Source organism: Microcaecilia unicolor, chromosome 1 (genome assembly GCF_901765095.1).
Source record: "Microcaecilia unicolor chromosome 1, aMicUni1.1, whole genome shotgun sequence".
Lineage (NCBI taxonomy): Eukaryota > Metazoa > Chordata > Amphibia > Gymnophiona > Siphonopidae > Microcaecilia > Microcaecilia unicolor.
This window is the reverse complement of record NC_044031.1, coordinates 317,077,525-317,102,688: the sequence shown is the minus strand read 5'-3', so window position 1 is coordinate 317,102,688 and position 25,164 is coordinate 317,077,525. Positions and strand designations below refer to the sequence as shown.

The 25,164-nt window shown below is 43.1% G+C and overlaps 1 protein-coding gene across 3 annotated transcripts in view; it reads left to right on the top strand.

The window, feature by feature from the left end:
* ECI2 (enoyl-CoA delta isomerase 2) overlaps nucleotides 1-12,866 on the top strand; it is a 192,431-nt gene extending 179,565 nt beyond the window's left edge. For all 3 annotated transcript variants that reach the window (XM_030208681.1, XM_030208688.1, XM_030208698.1), the window contains 2 exons: nucleotides 7,118-7,261; nucleotides 12,251-12,866. In XM_030208681.1, coding sequence (XP_030064541.1) covers nucleotides 7,118-7,261; nucleotides 12,251-12,406 — 300 coding nt within the window. In that variant the 3' untranslated portion in view covers nucleotides 12,407-12,866. The remainder of the gene's footprint in view (nucleotides 1-7,117; nucleotides 7,262-12,250) is intronic.
* Nucleotides 12,867-25,164: the final 12,298 nt, after the last annotated feature.

Here is a 25,164-nt window from a genome sequence, read left to right as displayed (position 1 = left end):
GGCTTGGAGGGGGGTCATCGGTGCTGGGGGGTGGGGTATCAGTGATTGAGTGTGTCTGTCTGTGGCAGAGAGAGAGAGAGATGCTGCTTGTCCATGGTAAGAGTTTGTGTGGGGGGGGTGGAGGGTGGGAGAGGTTGTGTATGTTGTGGGGGGGGGGGGGGGTGGAGGGTGGGAGAGGTTGTGTATGTTGTGGGGCGTTTGTGTGTCAGAGTGTTCCAGTCCCCCCTGTCCTTCAAGTTGCAGGTCCAGCTCCCCGCCCCCCTCCCCTTCCAGTTGCCGGACCACCCGCCCCCCTCCCTCTCTCTCCTGCCCTCCTATGTCCACGCCCCCCCCCCCCCCTCCTCTGTTTGGAGGGTGGTGTGTGTGTGAGTTGCTTCCAGGAGTGTCAGTGTGTGTCTCTGTTATATTGAATTTTTGTTTCTGTGTGATAGTCAGGGGGGTGGGGTTGCAGACAGTGTGTGTTTGTGTTTGTTAGAAATATATTGTTGCTGTCATTTGGGGACGTGTTATGTTTTGCAAGTCTGTGTGAGAGTGTAGCTGTCTTTGAGAGTGTTTTTGTCTGCTCGTTTGTGGGGGGTTTTTTAATGTGTGAAAGTGGGGTTTGTTTTTAACTCTGAGGGTGGTGTTAGAGATCGTTTTTTCTCTATGGAGGGTGGTGTGGATTAAGGGTCATTTGCTTTTGTTTTTGCCCCTAGGAGTGAGGGGGAAGACGTTCCTGTTACCTTTTTATTTTTTTCTTCTCCTGTTTTTCAGTTTGTTGCCCACCGTTTTCTTCCACAGTGCTACTTTTTGATCAGCTGTTTCTTTTTGCCGTCGGGTGTTGCAGAGTTGCAGCGGGAGGGCTGTTGTGTTTTTGAGTGCCACTGGTCGGTGTTCTTCGTTGCGGGCGGGCTTAGAGCTTAGATGTTTTCGTGGGTGCAATTAGGAACGATGTAAGACGAATGCGCAGCGGGAAGCAGCGCGGTGTTGTTCCGTGTGCTGTGTGCATCCTCGAGGTGGGTGACGGGTTTGTTGAGGCGGGGGATGGTTTTGCACGTCCTGGGTTGGTTCGTGAGAAGGTGAAGGGGGGGGTTGCAGTTACGTGCATGTGCGTGAGAATCATTTTTTTTTTCTTTATGATCTTTGTTGCCTCCGTGGTTTTGTATATTTTGCTTTTATTTAATTTTTTTGGTATTGAAGGAGTTTGCCAGCCAGTCTCTACCGAATCCTAGGCAGGGGAGGAGTAGGGAAACACGCGGAGCGTGTTTCCCTACTCCTCCCCCCGCCTGGGTCGGTCTGTGATGCAGGCTTGGTCGGGTTGAATTTTTGCAGGTGGCGCTTAGGAAGTCCTGGCGGCGCATGTCGCAGATGGCGACGGGCACGCTGTACTCCTGTTCCCCCGGGTCCATGTCAACAACAATATAGTGTATTTCTGTACATACCCACTGCTGGGATATTCTCTCTTTCCAGCGGCGTTCATGTGCTCTCTGTGCTGCTCAGACAATGAGGCATTCTACAGCTGAATGCTCCTCCCTTCTTGTTCTGTTTTTTCTTCTGATAGGTGTGTTCTATGTCGCATTCCATTGCCTGGTAACATTTGTGCTTTGTTAGTGTGCAAGCCCCTTCTGATAGGTCTGTGTTATGTCGCTTAGTAACGTTTCAGCTGTTTTCCTGACGCGAGGGCGGGGCAGGAAGGCATTGTCAGTGGGATGGCTTCACCACCATGAAACCATGAACCCTTTATCGTTGTGCTGTGACTTCAGAACCTTTGTCCTCAGAATGTTCACGGTGCATTTTATTATAGTAGATATACATTTTCAAGGAAATCGTAAATAGAATGTGGCGCCTAGCTGCAATACTTCTGGTTTCAATAACAAAAATTGTTTATGCTTTTTTTTGTGTTTCTTTCGAAACATCTGGAAATAATGATATCTTTAATCCCAGAAACAGTTTATCCTTGTGTCTAAAAAATATTTTGAACAACCATTTCTTGTCTGGCAATAAAGCAACTGTGGCTACCAAGGGTTGCCGCAGTTTCTTGTTCAGAATCGGATGTTTCCAAAAACATTTGTAACATCCAAAGGTTCTTGTTGCTGCTGTGGTTGCTCCTGTAATTTAGATGGCACATAATAAACTTGAGTTAAAGGTGGCAAATTTGTCTCTGGTATCTCCAAAACTTCTTTAAAGTACCGTTGTAGCATCGCCATTGGATTTATCATTTTAACTCTTGGAAAGTTTATAAATCTTAGATTATATCTTCGCATATGGTTCTCATAAATTTCCATTTTATTCCTGAAGTTTGTAATGTCTTTCAAAATCAAAATTTGAGTGTTCTCCAAATTTATAACTTTTTCCTCTGCCTTTTTTATCCTTTCAGAACAAAGTTTCATTTCAACCTCATTTTTCTCCACAATTTTTTCAATAAAAGTAACTTTTTGAGATAATAGATTTGTTTGTTGAAGTTGATATTTCACCATTTGAGCGACCAGGTCCCACAAAGAATTGAGGGTTACCTCAGAAGATTTCTCTAACATCAGTAAAGGCATTTGTAATAAATGTGTTTTCTGCCCATTACCTGTTTCTTCTTGACCCGCGCCACTTGTCGTCGGACTGCTTCCTTCTGGGGGTAACATGATCTAAATGAAATCACCAACGAGATCAACCAGAGCCTCCAAATAATGCACACATGGGCAGATGCATTCCAACTAAAACTTAACGCTGAAAAAACACAATGTCTTGTACTCACCTCACAACATAACACAAAAATCTTCACCACCATAGTCGCCCCATACTGCTCCCTCCCTGTCTCACAAAACTTGAAAATTCTTGGAGTCACCCTTGATCGAAACCTCACTCTTGATACCCACGTGAAAAACACGACGAAAAAGATGTTTTACACCATGAGGAAACTCAAAAGAGTAAAATCTTTCTTCCCGAGATACATCTTCCGTACCCTGGTACAGTCAATGGTAATAAGTCATCTGGACTACTGCAATGCACTGTACGCTGGGTGCAAAGAACAATCAAAAAACTCCAAACTGCTCAGAATACGGCCGCCAGACTCGTATTTGGAAAAACTAAATATGAAAGTGCAAAACCCCTAAGAGAGAAACTTCACTGGCTCTCACTTAAGGAACACATTGCGTTTAAGATCTGCACGATTGTACACAAAATCATCCACGCAAACGCCCCAATCTACATGCTAGACCTCGTAGACCTACCTCCCAGAAACGCCACAAGATCCTCCTGCAAATTTCGCAACTTGCACTACCCCAGCTGCAAAGGACTTAAATACAAGCTGATGCATGCCTCTACCTTCTCTTACGTGAGCACGCCGTTATGGAATGCATTACCAACAGACTTGAAAGCAATCAACGAAACAACTATCTTTCGAAAATCTCTGAAGACATTCTTCTTCAACAAGGCCTACAATGAGAACCTACAGCCTCACTAAGTCACCCCACCAACCCACTCAATTATGAACGCTTACCTTCTATAACTACCCTAATCACTCTCTTCCTTCTTTTTTTTTCCCTTCCTAATCGCTACACATTACTAACTGTATCTCATCTGATATCCTGAAATGACAATGTTAACAAATCTATGTAAGCCACATTGAGCCTGCAAATACGTGGGGGAATGTGGGATACAAATGCAATAAATAAACATTCTTCCCCCTAACTCCCTCGGAAGATATTCAGTAAGGGCTTCACGCAAGTTCAAGTCAGTACCGCTCCCTGGCGTCTGACTACTTGCTCCTTCAGAGGGAGAGGTTGTCCACAGGGGCTGCAGGGGTGGGGCTCTTGTATCAGGGCTCAGTATGATATCTAGTCCGGGAGACGCCAATGATTCCTCCCTTGTACCAGCGTCTCCTACGGAACCGCCCCCGAGCATTCTTCCTTGTGCTGGAGTCCAAGAGGGAAATATGTCTTACAAGATTCTGGGGCATGGCTGATCCATTAACAGACTAAAACATTGGCTGTTACTAATCATCCCCTGTGAAGCTCGTAATTTTTTCAGTTTAAAATTACCTGCTACAAATTATTTGGATTGGCAATCACCCCAGCATAATTCTCTTCTGTCCCTGACAATGCTCTAACCCTTATCTACTGACAAAACCAGATCATCCACATGCCAGGAACAGGTCCCTGATAGGCCCTAGTTAGGTGTTCTTGTCCTTTGTACTAGCCTGAAACATTGTGCAAGTTATAATAGCCTGCCCTTTCTAAGATAAATAGCTCTATATTTTATTGTTAATATCTGCAGTAGAGCATCTCATTATAGCTAATTTTTTGTCAACCTTTAGGGCTTGATATTCAAAACCACTTAACTGGGTAGGAAAGGCTCTTACCCAGTTAAATGGCACTCAGCTGCCTATCCATGAATATTCAGCAGCACCCAGAGAGTGCCGCTGAATATCCCCTCTGGTTTACTTGAAACTGGCTATTTTTATTTATTTAGTTGGATTTTGCTCACATCTTTTTCAGTAGTAGCTCAAGGTGAGTTACATTCAGGTACACTGGATATTTCTCTGTCCCTGGAGGGCTTATAATCTAATTTTGTTCCGGAAGCAATGGAGGATTAAGTGATTTCCCGAGATCACAAGGAGCAGCAGGGGATTTGAACTGGCCACCTCTGGATGTCAAGACCTGATGCTCTAACCACTACTAGGCTATCTTAGGGGCAGTCCAGGGGATGGAGGCTGCACTTTTCCAAGTAATTGTCAAAATGCAACACTTAACCAGATAACTTAACCGGACAAATAGCACTGCATAAAAAACAATCCTAACTTTGTCCTTTTTAACTTATCCACTTAAGAACTCTGGTTGGTCTGACTTCATGTGCAACTTTCTTTAAATTAGTGCCCATATTTTCTAACTCCTGTTTTTATTTATTTATTTATTTATTGCATTTGTACCCCACATTATCCCACCTTTTTGCAGGCTCAATGTGGCTCACAGAGTGTTGTTATGATGCAGTCATTACATGATCTTAAATACAGTCGATAATAGGCTGGAGGTAGGTGATTTAGATGCAAGGTGCTAGGTGAGGCGTTTTTGTTGCACCTGAGTAGTTTGAGGACTGATTTATTAAGGATGCCTTTAGTAGGCTTTGTTGAAGAGATGTGTCTTCAAAGATTTGCGAAAGCTGGTTAGATTGTCCATATTTTTCAGGGCCATGGGTAATGCGTTCCAGATCTGTGTGCTTTTATACGCAAAAGTAGTAGCGTATGACTGTTTGTATTTAATTCCTTTTCAGCTGGGGAAGTTCAGATTGAGGATTTTGCAGGCCGATCTTCTGGCGTTTCTAGGTGGTAGGTCCACTAGGTTTAACATATAGAGTGGGGCGTCTGCGTGGATGATTTTGTGGACGGTTGTGCAGATCTTGAACTCAACTCGTTCATTGAGTGGTAGCCAATGTAGTTTCTCTCTTAGAGGTTTCACCCTTTCGTATTTAGTTTCTCCAAAGATGAGTCTGGCTACGGTGTTCTGGGCTGTTTGGAGTTTTTTAATGGTCTGTTCTTTGCAGCCTGCGTACAAAGTTTTATAGTAGTCCAGATGACTTATTACTAATTACTAGTGATACTAGTGGTATCATCATAAGGTTGAAAATAGTTGGCGAAAGGGGGGATCCCTGAGGAACTCCACATTCCGGTGTCCAGGGTGGTGATCTGTCATTCGTTGTTACTTGGTAGGATCTGGTGGTTAGGAATCCCTTAAACCATTTGAGAACTGGGCCTCCGATTCCAAAGTATTCTAACAGCTGTAGTAATATTCCATGGTCTACCATGTCGAAAGCACTAGACATGTCGAATTGTAGTACGAGTATGTTCTTGCCGGTTGCAATTGTTTTTTTGAATGAGTTCATTGCAGACACTAGTACAGTTTCAGTACTATGATTTGATCTAAATCCTGATTGAGACTCATGTAGAATTGAGTGTTTGTTAGGTATTCCGTGAGTTGTTTCGTCACTATGCCCTCCATCAGTTTTGTTATGAGCGGGATAGAAGCAACTGGTCCATTGTGCTTTTCTTGGCATCTTTTGGCAGTGGAGTGAGAAGGATATTTCTTTTGTCAGTGGGGAAGAGACCATTTAGCAGTCTGTAATTTACTTGGTTCGTAAGGTCTTTTTTGAATTGTTTGGGGGCGGCTTTTACTAGGCTAATAGGGCAGATGTCAAGTTTGCATTGAGATTTGGCATATTTTCCGAGCCAGTGTGTGAGTTCGTCTACTGAAATCAAGTCAAAGTTGGTCCATGATTGATCGGCTGGATATTCCCCAGGTTTCGGGTCTTAAGCGTTCAAGGATGATTGTGTACTCAGTGGTATTGCTTGGTATCATGCGTCGGAGCTTTATGATTTTTTCCTTGAAATAGTTCGCTAGGTTAGTTGCCGATGGAGTTTCTATACTATTCGAAGTGACCTGTGTGGTATTTAGGAGATTATTTACAAGTGAAAAGAGTTTATGTGTATCCTTGTAATTTGGTCCTATTATAGTTCTGTAGTGCGTTCTTTTGGTTTGTCTGATTTTGTTTTTGTATTTTCTTTGTAACTGTTTCCACTCTTTGAATGTGTGTTCGTCTTTTTTTTTTTTTTTTGCTCCATCTTACCTGTTTATGGCATTCATTTACACCATTATGCTATCAAAATGTTTTACTGCATATTGTGTTGGCATTGTATGTAGCATACCTTGCCATGTTATTTACTGTTGTTTGAATATTTTTACTGCTGTAATCGTCTAGTCCCTATATTTGACTTATTCCTGCTGTACATTGCTTTGTGCGAATTTCTTCAAAAAGGTGGTAAATAAATCCTAATAAGTAAATAAAAGTAGCTGTTCTAAAGCTACCTGGGTCTTAGCAATCAGTAGCTTTAGGTTTAACAGCTCCTCAGGAACGCCCCAGCATCACCCCTTTATCAGGATAAATTATGTTTGCAAGGCCACAGTTTACCCACACAAATTTTCTATGGTGAGTGGGGAGAATTTAAAATTCTGGCATTTGTCTAATAAATTCAAAAAGGTAGACAGACAAACCTATGAATATGGACCTCTGAGTATATACATTGTATTTAAACTTTATATAAATAACAAAACTTGGTTTTGTCTCCTCTTCTTCCTCTTATACACATGTATTTTAGGCTAATGAGATACTTCTTTTCAACAAAATGTTGTCTGCAGCAGAAGCGTGTGAACGAGGACTTGTGACTGAGGTTTTCCCTGACAACAGTTTCCAGAAAGAAGTTTGGACAAGGCTGAAATCTTATGCAAGGCTCCCCAAAAATGTCAGTATTAAACATTTATTGTTCAAAATTACACTGCTAGAGTGACCTGTTCTATAACTTGACTTTAGCAATGTGCTTGTGAGTGACTGCTGCTGGAGTTCAGTCTGGCAGAGTACATAGGTACATTTCACAAATAGGGTACTCAAGCAGCACTGGGAAAGAAATAGGTTCAGTTCCAGAGCAAATATCCTCTACAATAGTGCATTCTAAACTTTTCTACAATGTGACCCCCATTTTAGCAGTTAACTGGGGTGTCGGGCAACGGCCGGGTGGAGGGCCCAGACCACCCTCAGTCTGCTCCTGCTAAAGCTATATCTACCAGTTCACCACCTCCTCTGTATTCCCACAAATGTAACAAGTGCACTTTGATTCCCTCCTTCAAAAACGTTATCTGTGGCAGTGATTTCATTTCTGAATTTAATTGTCCTGAGTGACTTCCATTTCAACACTGATGATCCCATTCGTCCCCAAGACAAGTGCTTTATTTCTTCACTGACAATTTTGGGACTGACTCATGTTCTTTTTGCTACTGATAACACAGGTCATACATTGGATTTACTCTTGTCTTCAGCATTAAATAATCCTTGTGCATTTACTAACTTTCAATCTACACCTCTACCATAGTCTGATTATTTGCTTGTGTCCTTTCTACTCAGCTACTGCACATACCCCTCTTCCTTTATCCATTAAAATTTTATGTTCTTTGAGGAAAAGCAGGCATGATATTCTTACATGTGGGTAACATCATTCACGAAGCCAGGTGCGTACAATGCCATAGTGCACTGTCACTTTAAAACTTTGAGGCAGTGCACCCATCATGCATGTGCGGGTGCCTTCCTGCCCAACACTCAAGCACAGGACCAGCAATCTGTTTTCTGCAGTGCAAAGAGGTTGGGTTTCTGATTTCTTCTCCGCGTCAAACTTTTCTATTTTAGTGTCTTCCCTTTTTTGGAATATTTTTCTCATATTTTCTTTGTTATTTTTAAACAGTTATGTGATTTTTTATATTTTTTTTCAGTTTTATTTTTTCTGCCTTTGAAACCTCTAAGCCCTTCTTTTTGGCCAGGAAGCATCGATCCTTTTTCAGGTACAGAATTACATGAGCTCCCAAAGCCATAGAGCCTTTTGACCTTGTGTCGGCCGTTTTTCCCTCCATGGCAGCGAGAGTGCTGAGTGGCTTTAAGAAGTGTAGTTGGTGCAATAGGACCATTTCAGGCATAGACCCCCATAACTGGTGTGTTCAGTGCTTCAGTCCGGAGCACCGGGACATACAGTGTGACCTCTGGTTCTGCATCAAGCATGGCAGGAGATTCAGTATTAAACACGGAATCTGCATCAGCATCAGACTCAATACTGCGGCTGCATAAGGACTCTACATCCTCGTCGGTGCCATGTGCATCGAGGGACCTGCAGTGTAAAAAAACCTAAGAAGCAGCGCCATTGTTCTCCCGCTAAGCACAGTGCCAACACCTCCTCTGCATCAACACTTTTGATGAACGGGAAGCATCCATGTTGAAGTAACCACTTTTATTCTCCACAACTTATTACTCATCGAGAGCCTTTGAGGTTTTTGATATCTCCTACTCCTGCATAGGCTATACCTCAGGCTGCATCCATACCGTTTCCCAGCCAGTACTGACACCTGTTTTAAAGGAGGAATTTCAGGCTATGCTCAAGGAGGAGGTCTCAGGGCTACTGCATACCCAGTCTATTCAGGCTTACAGGGTGCTTGTGCCAGCCGTGGATACATTGAGACAATCACAGGAGAGGTCCTGCACATCGGCTCTGCATCAACCATTGGGGTTGGTCAACCACAAGACCGACCAACGCATGCATTGACATCAGCAGAGGAGCTTTCTTCAGCCTTGGAGACTCATCTGCCTGAACTCTCTTCTACGCAGAGCCGACATTCTAGTCGATGCACTCTTCCACATACTACCCAAGAGGAGTACTTTGAGGAGTCGGAGTCAGACTCAGACCTCCCCTGGAAGACTGAGCAGGACCCACAGGACCTCTTAGCTGAGGAGTCCTATGGCATTCCATCTGACCTTTGCTGCCTGAGAAATGTAAGTTTCTTCCAGAAAGTGTATCCTTTCCTGGCTTTGCCCGTGAAATGGCCCAAGCCATACCTTTTAAATTGGAGACGGAGGAGGAACTTTGTTCAGAGCTCTTTGAGGTTCTAGATTATGACTCTCCTCCTAGAGAGGGAATCACTGTTCCAGTTCATATAGTCATGAGGAATACTCTACTCAAAAACTGGGAGTCTACATTAACAGTTCAAGTTACTCCAAAGAAAATAGATACAGGATACAGAAGTGCACTGGGTTTGAGAAAATACAGTTACCCCATCATTCCTTAGTTATGGAGTCTGCTTTGAAGTGTGCTTGGAGTGCGAAATTCAAGAAGCTAGAACATTAGACTTTTTTTTGGCAGGAGAACATTTCAAGCCTCTATGCTAACCAACCGCATATTAGATTATCAACTTTATTCCACAATGTACTTGAAGTTTCTAATATAAGGTACTTTCTCCGTTGCAGACTTCCATTTCTCCTGAATCGGCTGATGACTTCTCAAACTTCACAGGAAGCTTTCAGATTGTCATAAATATCTAGCAAGACAGTCCTTTGATGCTTTTGATGTCTCTTCTCACATTTCCACCATGGGGTAGCAATGCAATGTCTTTCCTGGCCCAGAGTGTTCTACCTTGAATCTCCTGTCCAGGAGCACCTAGCAGATGTCCCTTGTCATGGTGACAAGGTTGAGGAAGTGGCAAAGCATACAGATTTTATTAAAACTCTCTCTAGACCACAGTCTTCTGCCACCTTCAAGAAGATTTGCAGGAGGATTTCGGTGCTCTAATTACTATACATCTAAGCATTGTTATACTCCTACTTCTCCTTGACCTCAAAGGACTATACCCCAGCGCTCATGTCCGCTGCAGCAGCAGCGGGGGACAGAAGTCACAGACTCTTTCTCAATCGAAACAGCCCAGTTTTTGACTCCTTCCTGGAGAGCATTGCCACCGTTCAGTTCTTCATGCCAAGCAACCTACTGATAGGCAGACTGATCCTTTTTCAACAGAGGTGGCCTCTTGTATTCTCTGACGAGTGCTACGTATCGTCCAGCATGGTTACGCTCTGCATTGGGGAAAACATTAGTGTGTAAGTAATGGGATTCTTGTATCCCGCTAACTCCCACTTAAAAAGTAGTACAAAGCGGTTTATAACAAATTAATAAAAAAAAACAAAGTAAAATAACACTTAAAAAATAGGTCTTAATGTTTTTACAAAAGTGAAGATAACAAGAACATTTCTAAGGCCCATAGGTAGGGAGAGCCAGAATTGAGGAGCATAAAAATAGAAAGATGATTCCAATATTTTCTTATACTTAATACCAACAAAAGATGGTAAAATTAAGTGAAACAGATCTCTAAATTATGAATAACCTCATATAACAGGAAAAGAGATCAAATTCAAAATATATTCTGGAGATCAGACATGCCACTTTAAAAAGTGCTCTAAAGAGGAAGTGACGTCATCGCAACTGATGGCAGCCTAGCTCCTGAGCTCCCGCTCCCCGAAGCACAAAATAGCTAAAAAAGGCAGTCCCCAGTCACTTTATACTTACCACAGAAGGCAAAAGTAGAGACTAATAGACGATTCACCACTGGAGACGTGAGTCCAACAGTCTTTATTATATCAGAGATAACGACCCGACACAGGCCATGTTTTGACGCTAAAAAGCGTCTGCGTCAGGGGTCAATAAATACACCAAGTAATGAATGCAAAACGAAGAGTCCTACTTGTATATGTGTTGTCAACTCACTGATCACGTAGCACCAAACAGAATATGCTGGATACACTTGTGGTGGTAAATGTGAGTCCTCCAAAACCCACCACAAACCCACTGTACCTACATCTAGGTGCCCCCCTTCACCCGTAAGGGCTATGGTAGTAGTGTACAGTTGTGGGTAGTGGGTTTTGGGGGGGCTCAGCACACATTGTAAGGAAGCTATATACCTGAGAGCAATTTCTGAAGTCCACTGCAGTGCCCCCTAAGGTGCCCGGTTGGTGTCCTGGCATGTGAGAGGGACCAGTGAACTACGAATGCTGGCTCCTTCCACAACGAAAGGGCTTGTATTTGGTCGTTTCTGAGATGGGCATCCTTGGTATCCATTATCGCCGAAAATCAGAAACAACCAAGTCTAGGGACGACCTAAATTTCAAGATTTGGCCGTCCCTGACTGTATTATCGAAATGAAAGATGGATGTCCATCTTGTTTCGATAATAAGGGTTTCCCCGCTCCTCCACCGGGATGTTTTGCAAGGACGTCCTCAGCAAAACTTGGGCATCCCTTTCGATTGTGCCTCTTTAAGTGTCAGGTACCCCAATAACATCCTAAAAGCGTGTTATCTGTATTCTGCCTACAGTATTATGCTGACATTTGTATAATATCTATTTGAATGTTCTTTCATGCTGTTATGGTATCATTAGTATTGTATTGATATATTTCTGTTATATGATTGTTCTACAATGCGGTTAAATGTGTATATTTCTGATACTGTTTCATGTTAGTCTTATTACTAGGTTTCAGTTTGGCATTTCTAAGTTTATCTCATTGGTTGTATTTATGCTTATATCTGGTCATTTTACAATTGTTATGCAGTTAAAATTGTAAGTTTTATGTTAAACTACTGTACACAGTTTTGAGTGAATCTCTTAAAGGCAGTTAATAAATTCCAATAAATAATTTTAATGAGAGGCAGGAGGTAAGTGCAGGGAAGGGTGGCTTTTAGATTGACATGAGGAGAAAACTTTGCTGTTCTATAAGGAAATCATAATTCCTAGCAGTATCTCAGTAATCAGTGCTTGCTTTTAAAGAAGTTACCGAAGTTTCTGGCTACTGACTGGATATATATTTCCCCTTTTTTTCCTTTGCAACATTGTGTTCCAAATATACTTATAGCTGTATTCTGTTTTTGTTTCTAGTGTCTGGCATTCTCAAAACAGCTGATACGAGTTTTGGACAAAGAAAAGCTGCATGAGGTCAACCGTCAGGAATGCAAGCGCCTCGTAGAGAGGTGGCTCTCAGAAGAATGCATGAATGCCATAATAAACTTTTTCCAGAGAAAGTCAAAACTATGATCTTTACTAAAAGCTGAGAGTTAGCATACAATAATTAACCTTTATAGAGATTACATTTTGATAAACATTTTCTATTAATTCTAGAGCACAGTCCTAGCATTTACTGCAAAAAATGAGGCAATGCTAGTTCAATGGGCCTCTACTATAACAGGGCAAAGTTCTAGTAGCTATGTTGGCCCTGGAGAAAACTGTAGTGTCTATGGAGAGTGATACCTTTAATTAGGCCAACAAAAATGTTGTAGTGTATGAACCTTTGAGAATTCCTTTGTAGTATCAAGAGCTCATTTGGTAAAGTATATTTATTGTTTGTTCAATGAAAGGTATCACTGTCTATGAAGATTCCACATACACATTGAGAAAAACTAGTGATGCCATTGATGATGACATGAGCAATTAAAATGGCTCCTTCCATGCTAACTTGATTGTATAGTAAAATGTTAAAAATAATTTTGCAAGTGGACAGTTTTTATTTGAGTGCTTCTTTTTGCATAACACACAATTGCAGTCTGAATAGATAACAGTTCTTTTGAACGGCATGTTTGTAGCAAACAAGTATGCAGAGTTGCTAGTACTGCCTTAAATATAGTTGATAGTTTACAATTAAGCTAGCCACACTAACTTTTAATGTCATAATTTGGATCATTTGGGCCCCAAACCCTCTAATTATTTTCTTTACCACCTCCTTTAAATTCCTTCTAAAGGTAGTGTTGGATTTCCACCTTAGTCAGTAGTTCTGCTAACATTTTTTTTTTTTCAAAGCTTCATGCCCATCTTGGCAAAAGTGCACTGCACACCTTGGACTGCAAGCAAGACTTAGCCTTGTTTCTTTTGACCCTAACAGGATGGAGGCAGCCATCAGTAAATGCACTTTATCCAGTTGGCTGGCAGATTGCATTTCCTTTACTTATGCCCAGGCTGGGCTGTCTGAAGGGTCATATCATGGCTCACAATGTCAGAACCTTGGCTGTGTTGATAGCTTACTTGAGATCAGTCTCCATTCAGATTTGCAAAGTTGTAACATGGTCTTCAGTCCATACATTCACATCTCTTTACTTCCTTGAGTAAGATTCCCAATGCGACAGTCAGGTTTGGTCGCAAGTTCTGCAGTCTAGAATCCAACTTTACCCTCTTAGACCCATTTTTATTCTGTTACATGCTGCAGAACAGACATGTATATGTGTTCTAGGTTCTTTGGTTCCTGTTTGAACTTGCAAGTCACTGTTGTCCGTTGTTGTTTTTTTTCTTTTTGTGAGCCAATGATGTCTTGCTTTAAATGTGCAATTAAATACGTAGGGGTAAAATATATATTTTTTTCCCTCTTACCAGAATAGCTATGAGCCTTTATAGATATTAGTAAGTGCCCATAGGTAACCTCTAGTATAGCTGAGATTATCCTATAAATTGGCAGGGTTAGTCATGTTAAGCTTTTCTAGCTGAATGTATTATTTAGGTGCTTATCTCCTGAGCTTATTTTGAACATGCCACTCTGTTAGTGGTCTAATGAGGATTGACAATTCTTTTTTCTTATGCCTTAAATTTTGAATTTCCTTTCCGAATTTCCTGTTCAAGTGTTTAACTTATAAAAATGTTTAAATTATAAATTAAAAAAAAAAAATAAAGATCTTTTCAAGGGTATTGGCCGATAGGCTGGCCATTCACATTCCCAACTTAGTAGGGGAATATTGTGGGCTTCATGTGGGGCCGTCATTCTGTGCTCAATGTTCACAAGGCCTTGCTGTCCATAGTGCAGGGTAAGGCAATGAAGGATTCCCTTTTGCTGGTCAGCTTGAACGTCGAAAATGCTTTTGACCAGGTTAGTTGGCTTTTTTTGTTTCAAGTTTTGCAATTTATGAGCCCGGAGGGTTGGTTTGGGTGGGCTGTTCAGGCTCTGTTCTATGCCCCTATAGCTTCCCTGCTTGTGAATGGTGTCCATACCTCTCCTTTCCCTGTCCAGAGAGGCATGCATCAGGGCTGCTCCCTCTCCTCCCTTTTTTTTTTTTGTTTGTTGTTGCGCATCATTCATTGTGACCCAGAGATGATGGGGATGGAGCTGCAGGACCTTTCTGTTAAGGCCTTGCATTTGTAGATAATCTTTTACTTACCCTTACGCATCCACAGCTGGCTCTTCTACACTTAAGTGTTCTAGATGAATTTAGTTTCTTCTTGGGGTTCTGCTTAAATTATCAAAAGTCCATGGCCCTTCCTATTCAGGCGTCTATTAAGGAGTCAGAGTTGAGTACCTTTCCCCTACCATGGGCACCGGGTACACTGAAATATTTAGGGATTTATCTTACCCCTGATCTTTCAAACCTATACTGTTTGAACATTGGGCGTCTATGCATCACTACCCAGTGGGTCTTGCAGAGTTGGAGAGCGCTCCCAGTCTCTTTAATTGGCAAAATGGAGCTTTACAATAGATTTTGGTACCAAAGTGGACATACATCTTTCAAATTTTGCCCCTTTATTTTGCAGTACAAAGATGAAAAATATTTTATTGAATATTTTGTCTTCTTTGGCAGGACAAGAGGGCATATTGCCCTCTTTCCTTCCTTATACGGCCATGAGCCCGCAGGGGGTTGGGCCTTCTTAACATTAAATTGTTATCCATTGCCTGCTGTATGTGTCACCTTATGGATTGGTACTGGGGGACTCGCTTGTTCTCTTGTACTGAAATAGAGCTTTCCTTTTTGCAGCGCCTTCATTTTAGCTATTGGCTCCAGGCATCAGTGGGTAAATCCTGATCACCCTCACATTTTGTTTTTCTTTTTGCCCCCCTCCATAAGGCTTGGTGGTGGCTTTGTAGGTATCATGGTTTAAATGCATCTTTTCCTGTTGGAGGTTCCTCTTCTGTTTTCCGGCACTGGGTGGCAGGTGGCACTTGATAATTATATCATGTATTGCCTGACTCTGGACGACTGAAGCCTCTGGAAGAACTTTGTGAGGGGTCCACTACTACTCAAGAACGTTTTGCTTATTTACAGTTGCAGCACTATGTTGGATCCTTACCGGGGGCTTCCCTGACAGCAGACGTGTGGGATACTTTCAACACCACACTTGGCTTGGATTCACAACTTTCTATACCAGTGAAATTTTATGGGCATTTATGAGAGCAGATTCCAGAGCCTGACTACGCTTCTGTTTTGACCTGATTTTACAGCCTGCCTCACTGACACAGACTACTCAATAATTACTGTGGATTCTTTTGGATGCGTATTAGGTAAATGAGACTTTTATTTGAGGTTCATTATTGTCTACATGATTAAGCTGTATAACTGAAAAGAAACAATACCTATCTATAGTCGGCGTACCTCAGGGTTCTGTTCTTGTCCCCTCCTCTTTTCTAGCTACACTTCTTCCCTTGGTTCATTAATCTCATCCCATGGCTTTTCCTACCATCTCTATGCTGATGACTCCCAAATCTACCTTTCTACCCCTGATATCTCACCTTGCATCCAAACCAAAGTTTCAGCGTGCTTGTCTGACATTGCTGTCTGGATGTCTCAACGCCACCTGAAATTAAACATGACCAAAACCGAGCTCTCATTTTTTCCCCCAAACCCACCTTCCCACTTCCCCTGTTTTCTATTTCTGTTGATGGCTCTCTCATTCTCCCTGTGTCCTCAGCTCGAAACCTTGGGGTCATCTTTGACTCTTCTCTCTCCTTCTCTGCTCATATCCAGCAGATCGCCAAGACCTGTCGTTTCTTTCTTTACAACATCCGTAAAATCCGCCCCATTCTTTCCGAGCACTCTACCAAAACCCTCGTCCACACCCTTGTCACCTCTCGTTTAGACTACTGAAATCTGCTTCTTGCTGGCCTCCCACTTAGTCACCTCTCCGCTCTCCAGTCGGTTCAAAACTCTGCTGCCCGTCTCATCTTCCGCCAGGGTTGCTTTACTCATACTACCCCTCTCCTCAAGTCGCTTCACTGGCTCCCTATCCGTTTTCGCATCCTGTTCAAACTTCTTCTACTAACCTATAAATGTACTCACTCTGCTGCTCCCCAGTATCTCTCCACACTCGTCCTTCCCTACACCCCTTCCCGTGCGCTCCGCTCCATGGATAAATCCTTCTTATCTGTTCCCTTCTCCACTACTGCCAACTCCAGACTTCTGTCTCGCTGCACCCTGCGCCTGGAATAAACTTCCTGAGCCCCTACGTCTTGCCCCATCCTTGGCCACCTTTAAATCTAGACTGAAAGCCCACCTCTTTAACATTGCTTTTGACTCGTAACCACTTGTAACCACTCGCCTCTACCTACCCTCCTCTCCTCCTTCCTGTACACAATTGATTTGATTTGCTTACTTTATTTTTTGTCTATTAGATTGTAAGCTCTTTGAGCAGGGACTGTCTTTCTTCTATGTTTGTGCAGCGCTGCGTTCACTTTGTAGCGCTATAGAAATGCTAAATAGTAGTAGTAGTTAAAAAGAAACAATCATTAGATCACTGGTCACTACATCCAAGCAAAGCTAGGAGTTTCTAGACCAGGAAAAGCAATAATAAACTATATATACATCACTGGTCCTTACATCACCCAGGCTTTTAACATCAGCTGAGAGAAGCCCCTTTTTCAGCGAAGCCAGAGTCTCATGATCAGGAACGGACTTTCTATGTGATGCGCTTCAGACTTCACTGGTCAGAGCTCCCCTTTTTATTAGGGTTAGAATTCATTTTCAGAGTTGAGGAAAATTACAGAATGCTTGAGACATGTGGGAATGTGGTCACATGTTTCTCAGTCCAGGTGGCCAGTCTGAACTCGAAACAGGCTCCACCTCTCCCTTCACATACTAAATTAATTAGAGCCATCTTATCTTCTTCTACATTCCAAATCATTTTCACACAAACAGAATTACTTCTAATCAAAAATAGACCCTGAGTGCACAGTTGGTCAAGGCAGAGTTGAAAAACAATCTTTAAAATCTTCCATTACAGCTTTCCTAGCGTAAAAATGGACTCTAGACTTGCCTAGCCCAGTGTAGCCCCAGCAGCTCAAATTTTGCCTTTTGCAAATCTCACTAAAAATGCTGACCACTGGGAGATGCAGTTCAAGTTTGTGCAACATTTATATATGTTTCTCTCGGATAGGGCATTCCGGGCAACTCTGCATCCTTTCGATCAATGTCCTAAATGTTCAGCAGCGGGAGGCCACCTTGGTCATATGTTCTGGTCATGTCCACTGATCCAATCCTACTGGTCCCACCTGGCAACAAATGAGTTTTGGAAACTGACCTGGACCCCTTCTTCTTCAGTTATTTGATGTCTTCTCCACGCCGAGACCTCATCCAGCAGGATTGTGGGCCTTTTTGAGACAAACAGTTCTGATGGCCAAAAAGACTATCTTATGCCTCTGGTTGTCCCCAGAGGCCCCCACCTTGTCTGACTAGCGATCATCTATGATACTTTCAGTGCTCTGGAGCATAAGGAGTATCCCTGATCTTGCCTCTGCCAGGGGGGACTGGTTCTTGCAAACCTGGTCCCCATTTTGGGACATTTTGACCCATATGGCATTCAGTTGCATTTTGAGTGCATGATTGAGCAGCATCTATGTTGATAAATGGGAGGGTTGGATTGGGGAGGGAGGGGTGGAGGGGGATTGGTTCTTTGTTTACTTGGCCATAGACTTTGTGAGTTTCTTTCTTGTTTTCTTTCTGATGCCTAATAAACATGATTTGGAAAAAAATATGTGGGAGCTAAATCCAAATTGAAAGAAAATCTGAAGAGGTTGTGAAAAAGCTTACTGTTCTCTCAATTCCTTTACTATTGCAGAATTTGTTTTTCCACTGTTTAATTAGTCACTAGCTAACGTTTTGGCATGGAAATGATTGAACCAAGGTTATTCAAAGAGTGTGATAAAAATGGTTCTTCAAGGAGTGTGGTGGTAATTCATATAATAGAGCTTTGACCACCAGGAGGTTTTGTTATAGTCATAAGAACCTAAGTGTTGCCATACTGGGCCATCCTGAAGGTCGATCAAGCCCATCATTCTGTTTCCAACAGTGGCCAATCCAGGTTACAAGTACCTGGCAAGGTCTCAAAACAGAACAATACATTTTATGCTACTTATCATAGAAATAAGCAATGGATTTTCCCCAAGTCCATCTTATTAATGGCTTATGGACTTCTTTTTTAGGAAGCTATCCAAACCTTTTTTTTAAACCTCTCTAAGCTAACTCCTTTTACTACATTCTCTGGCAAAGAATTCCAGAGTTTAATTACACATTGCATGAAGAAATATTTTCTCCGATTTGTTTTAAATGTACTACTTTGTAGCTTCACTGCATGCATCCTACTATTTTTGGAAAGAGTAAACAAGCAATTCACGTCTACCCACTCCGCTCCTGAGACTGCTGCTGGAAGCCTCGCAGCCATTTTTAAAACACGGCAGTGGCGCCCGCAGCTCAGAAGAGCAAAGCAGAGACGGAGCAGCGGCAGTGGACAGGAAAGAGTGGGATTCTTTCCTGCCCCTATAGCCACAGAGTCCACTACACCACCAGGGTGAGCCCTGGCCTTCAAGGTAGGTCTTGGGAGGGCTGTAGTGTATGGTAGCAGTGACGAGTGGAGCGCAACGCAACGGCTATCCATGGCAGTTTCTGGCTGTCCCCTGCTTTGCATACCCTGCTTACTGCATTGTGCCGTCCCTGAGAGCAGACTTGCCAAGTCACACGCATTAGGCCCTTTTCTCTACGTTGGTTCTTTGTTTTCCCCCTCCCCTCATGGTAAGGCAGCAATCTCCCTTCCTGATGGCAAGCAACACTCACTGGCACTGTCTCTCTGGTTCACTCAACCCCACCCCCCCACCCCCCCCCAAGGTCCTTTAAGAGTCTCAGGCAGCGGCAGTAGCACTGAGAACCGGCAGTGTTTCTGCACCAGGGGTCATTAACAGTTATATGAAATCAGAAGTACTGTATGTCAGCTCATTGTAGTGATGCAAAGAATCACTTATTTTTTCTTGACAATCCACTTTCACTAAAATTTGGAAGATACTACAGACTATGGCTATTATTTTTTTTTTATCATCAATTTGGGCATCTGCCAGAAAAGAAAAACATTTTTTAATACCTCATTATTGAACTAGCTAAAATTAAAATAAAATCCATTGTTGGAAACGGGATACTAGGCTAGATGACCCATTATGGCTATTCTCATGTTCTTAAAGTGAGACACTTAAAGGATTGAGGGGGGGGGGGGGGTGATGGAGCGAGAGAATGTGTTTGCTGAACCAGGGAAGGGAGAGCACTGCCTTACTGCAAGGGGAAAGGGAAAGGACTGAGCTGTCATACCATACCATGAAGGGAGGGGAAGAACTGAGCTGCTAATGCCATACCACAAGGGGAGGGGAGTAGAGAACTAAATGATGCCAGGAGGATCTGCGGGGAAGAGGGAGAAATACTGCTCAGTGTGCTGCTGCTGCGGCTAAGAAAGCAAATAGACTGTTAGATATTATTAGGAAAGGAATGGAAAACAAAAATGAGGATGTTATAATGCCTTTGTATTGCTCCATGGTGCGACCGCACCTCGAATATTGTGTTCATCTGGTCACCGCATCTCAAAAAAGATATAGTGGAATTAGAGAAGGGCGACGAAAATGATAAAGGGGATGGGACGACTTTCCTATGAGGAAAGGCTGAAGTGGCTAGGGCTCTTCAGCTTGGAGAAAAGGCGGCTGAGAGGAGATTTGATAGAGGTCTCTAAAATAATGAGTGGAGTTGAATGGGTAGATGTGAAGCGTCTGTTTACGCTTTCCAAAAATACTAGGACTAGGGGGCATGCGATGAAGCTACAATGTAGTAAATTTAAAACGAATCGGAGAAAAGTTTTCTTCACTCAATGTGTAATTAAACTCTGGAATTCGTTGCCAGAGAATGTAGTAAAGGCGGTTAGCTTAGCGGAGTTTAAAAAATGTTTGGACAGCTTCCTAAAGGAAAAGTCTATAGATCGTTATTAAATGGACTTGGGGAAAATCCACTATTTCTGGGATAAGCAGTATAAAATGTTTTGTACATTTTTGGGATCTTGCCGGGTATTTGTGACCTGGATTGGCCACTGTTGGAAACAGGATGCAATTCGACATGTCAAGTGCATTCGATCTAGTAGATCATACAACACTGATGACCCTGCTCGATCACATGGGATTGCGCGGTACAGTGACCGCATGGTTCAATGGCTTCCTAAAGACCAGATCCTACATTGTAAGATGTCCAACCAGCTATCAACATCCTGGATCTCCAAGTGTGGTGTACCACAGGGCTCCCCAATATCACAGACACTGATGGCTTCACTCAGACAAAAACTGGAGATGATGGGTTTTAACCCATTTGTTTACGCAGATGTCACCATTTATATACCTTTCATAGAAATAATGAACTAAGTCAAAACAGGTCTGGACCTTATGGAAAACTGGGCAGAAATTTTCAAACTCAAATTAAAGAGACAAATCCAAATTCCTGGTACTGTCAATCCCACATAACCCCCACAGTCCACAAAAATTTCACAATCAACCACCAAACAAACCAAATTGAAACACAATTAAAAATACTGGGAATCATTGTTGACTACTACTACCACTACTATTTAGCATTTCTATAGCACTACAAGGCATACGCAGCGCTGCACAAACATAGAAGAAAGACAGTCCCTGCTCAAAGAGCTTACAATCTAATAGACAAAAAAATAAATAAAGTAAGCAAATCAAATCAATTAATGTGAACGGGAAGGAAGAGAGGAGGGTAGGTGGAGGCGAGTGATTACAAGTGGTTACGAGTCAAAAGCAATGTTAAAGAGGTGGGCTTTCAGTCTAGATTTAAAGGTGGCCAAGGATGGGGCAAGACGTAGGGGCTCAGGAAGTTTATTCCAGGCGTAGGGTGCAGCGAGACAGAAGGCGTGAAGTCTGGAGTTGGCAGTAGTGGAGAAGGGAACAAATAAGAAGGATTTATCCATGGAGCGGAGTGCACGGGAAGGGGTGTAGGGATGGACGAGTGTGGAGAGATACTGGGGAGCAGCAGAGTGAGTACATTTATAGGTTAGTAGAAGAAGTTTGAACAGGATGCGAAAACGGATAGGGAGCCAGTGAAGGGTCTTGAGGAGAGGGGTAGTATGAGTAAAGCGACCCTGGCGGAAGATGAGACGGGCAGCAGAGTTTTGAACCGACTGGAGAGGGGAGAGGTGACTAAGTGGGAGGCCAGCAAGAAGCAGATTGCAGTAGTCTAAACGAGAGGTGACAAGGGTGTGGATGAGGGTTTTGGTAGAGTGCTCGGAAAGAAAGGGGCGGATTTTACGGATGTTGTAAAGAAAGAAACGACAGGTCTTGGCAATCTGCTGGATATGAGCAGAGAAGGAGAGAGAAGAGTCAAAGATGACCCCAAGGTTTCGAGCTGAGGAGACAGCGAAAATGAGAGAGCCATCAACAGAAATAGAAAACGGGGGGAGCGGGGAGGTGGGTTTGGGGGGGAAAATGAGAAGCTCGGTTTTGGTCATATTTAATTTCAGGTGGCGTTGAGACATCCAGACAGCAATGTCAGACAAGCACGCTGAAACTTTGGTTTGGATGCAAGGTGAGATATCAGGGGTAGAAAGGTAGATTTGGGAGTCATCAGCATAGAGATGGTAGGAAAAGCCATGGGATGAGATTAATGAACCAAGGGAAGAAGTGTAGATAGAAAAGAGGAAGGGACCAAGAACAGAACCCTGAGGTACGCCGACAGGCAGAGGGATAGAAGTAGAAGAGGAGCCACCAGAGTGAACACTAAAGGTGCGGAGGGAGAGGTAGGAAGAGAACCAGGAAAGGACAGAGCCCTGGAATCCAAGTGAAGACAGGGTATCGAGAAGTATGCTGTGATCGACAGTGTCAAAAAAGCGGAAAGATCAAGAAGAATGAGGATGGAATATTGACCTCTGGATTTAGCCAGTAATAGGTCATTGGAGACTTTAGTAAGCGCAGTTTCGGTTGAGTGGAGAGGGCGAAAACCAGATTGTAGTGGGTCAAGAATAGCATGTGAGGAGAGAAAATCAAGGCAGCGGCGGTGAACAGCACGCTCAAGTAATTTGGAGAGAAAAGGAAGGAGGGAGATGGGTCGGTAATTAGAGGGACAAGTAGGGTCGAGTGAAGGCTTCTTAAGGAGAGGTGTGACCACAGCATGTTTAAAGGCAGCAGGGACAGTCGCAGTGGAAAGTGAGAGGTTGAGAATGTGACAGATAAAAGGAATAAGAGCAGGAGAGATGGCATTAAGAAGGTGGGTGGGAATGGGATCAGAGGAACAGGTGCTACATTTTGAGGAAGAAAGGAGAAGTGTAGTTTCCTCAATAGTAACTTCAGGAAAGGAGGAAAGGGAATGAGGGGAAGGAGAGAGAGGGGAACGGACTAGTGGAGGGAGAGTTGGTGAGGTAGAGAAAGCAAGGTTTATCTTTTGAACCTTGTTGTGAAAGAATTCAGCAAGGGTCTGAGGAGATAATGAAGGGGGAGTTGGGAGAGGGGGCACCTTGAGGAGAGAGTTCAATGTGGTGAAGAGAAGTCGAGGATTAGAGCCAAGAGAGTTGGTCAGTTGGATATAATAATCCTGTTTGGCACGTAAAAGAGCAGATTGGAAGGAGGTCAGCATGAACTTAAAGTGTAAGAAATCAGCAAGGGCCCGAGATTTCCGCCAGAGGCGTTCGGCGGAGCGGGTACAGGAACGTACGTAGCGGATATTAGAAGTCAGCCAAGGTTGGGGTTTTGTACGCCTTACAGGGCGGGTCATCAAAGGTGCAAGAGTGTCTAAGGCAGAGGATAGAGTATTGTTGTAAGAAGAAACAGCCTCGTTGACAGACGTGGATGGTGCCACAGTAGAGAGGAGGTTTGAAACATGGGAGGATAGAGATGAAGGGTCAATATCGTGAAGACAAACACCTAACACTAGATAATCAAATATCAGCATTAACAACAAAATGCTTCAGAACACTATGGAAACTGAGAAGGATCAGAGACTATTTTCCTAGACAATCATTCCAGATAATAGTACAGTCAACGATACTTTCACAATTTTATTACTGCAATGCAGTATACATTGGTTGCAAGGAAAGCGCACTGAAATCACTGCAAACCATACAAAATATGGCAGCAAGGCTAATTTTCAAGAAGTCAAAATATGAAAGAGCTACCCCACTACTCTGGCTGCCAATCAAGGCAAGACTGATCTTAAAAGCGAGCATCATCATCTACAACACATTATTTGGTTTGTTGCCAGAATACATGTTAGACTTGGAGGCTTATTTTCAAAGCACTTAGCCTCCCAAAGTTCCATAGAAACCTATGGAACTTAGCCTCCCAAAGTGCTTTGAAAATATGCCTCTTGGTAGAACTATCCCCCAAGAAATGCAAGCCTAGAAACCAGAAGCTTCCTACTTTTTTACCTACCCAACTGCAGAAACATAATTTGCAATTCTATTTACATGGCCAGATTTAACTATCTGGGCTCCAAATGGTGGAATTCAATACTGTAACAAGGAATAATTTATACTTGAGGATAGCTCTAGAGCACTTGCTAATGTTTATAATTTTTAATATATATATTTTTTAAATTCTCCACCAGTTGCCGATTAAAGCAACAAGATTCACAATTGCAATGAATTAAGCATTAAGTACATTTATTGGATTTCATTAACCTGCATTACCAGGTTTAAGAAAGAACAGGAACACTATATATTTAGATTCAAAAGGGTTTATTAAGTTACAATTTTAGCAATTAATGTTGCAGCGAGAGATAGGAGTCTTACAGAGAATCTGTGCTTAGGGTTACCATTTTGTGTCCTCTGAAAAAGAGGACACATGTCACGCCCCCTGCTCCGCCCCCGCCTCGCCCCTTTTGGATCCTCGTTCCGCCCCCCTATTCCCCTCCCCCCATCGCATAGTCCCCCCCCCCCGCCCCCCATCACATATCCCCCCTCACTATCTAGCCCTGGTGGTCTAGTGACGTCTTCGGGGCAGGAAAGACCCCCTCTTTCCTGCCCGGAGCGCTGCCTGCCCTTGCCCGCATCCTCCTCGGTCTCGGCTGGGGATTCGAAATGGGCATGGCCAACAGAAAAACTACTGCTGGTGACCACAGAAGGGAAGGAATCTGGTTCCGGCTGAGAGAGTAACTACTATTAAATTCTAATTCTGACATACCCACCAACCAGGCATAAGAGCAGCTTCCTGCACTGGTTGGGCTTCAGAGGCTGGAAGGGAAATGGGGTGAGAAAAGACTAGAGGTGGGAGGGCAAAGAAAGTTTTAACAAAATAAGAGGACAAAAGACCAAACAGAGAAGAGGAACATTTAAGATAAAAGCTATAAGAACGTCCCTCTAGATCCTAAAAATTTAGGCTGAAATTGAAACTTAAAATCTCCCCCCCCCCCCCAAAAAAACATACTTTACGTAAAATATCTGGACTTACTCCTAGCCTCCCCACCTATGCCCGGGACACGTCGCTCTCCCCACTGACAGAGGCTACCTCTTCCAGCACACACTCTGACAGGCTTTTTAGTTGGGCCCGCCCCTACCGCGTTTCATTGGCTATGTGTGCCGATGCCCGTACCTTACCGCATAGGATTGGTCGATTGAAATGATTACCCCCATCAAGAAGTGACAAGCTAAGGGGGGCGTGCGTGTTCGTGGTACTGAAGGACAGATTTCTACTTCCGGACGGACAATCGTGTTCAATCAGTGGAGGACCCGGGGGGGGGGGGGGGGGGGGGATTTGAGACGCTTAAAAATATAGGAAGATTTGCTCCTTTTTTTTTTTTTAA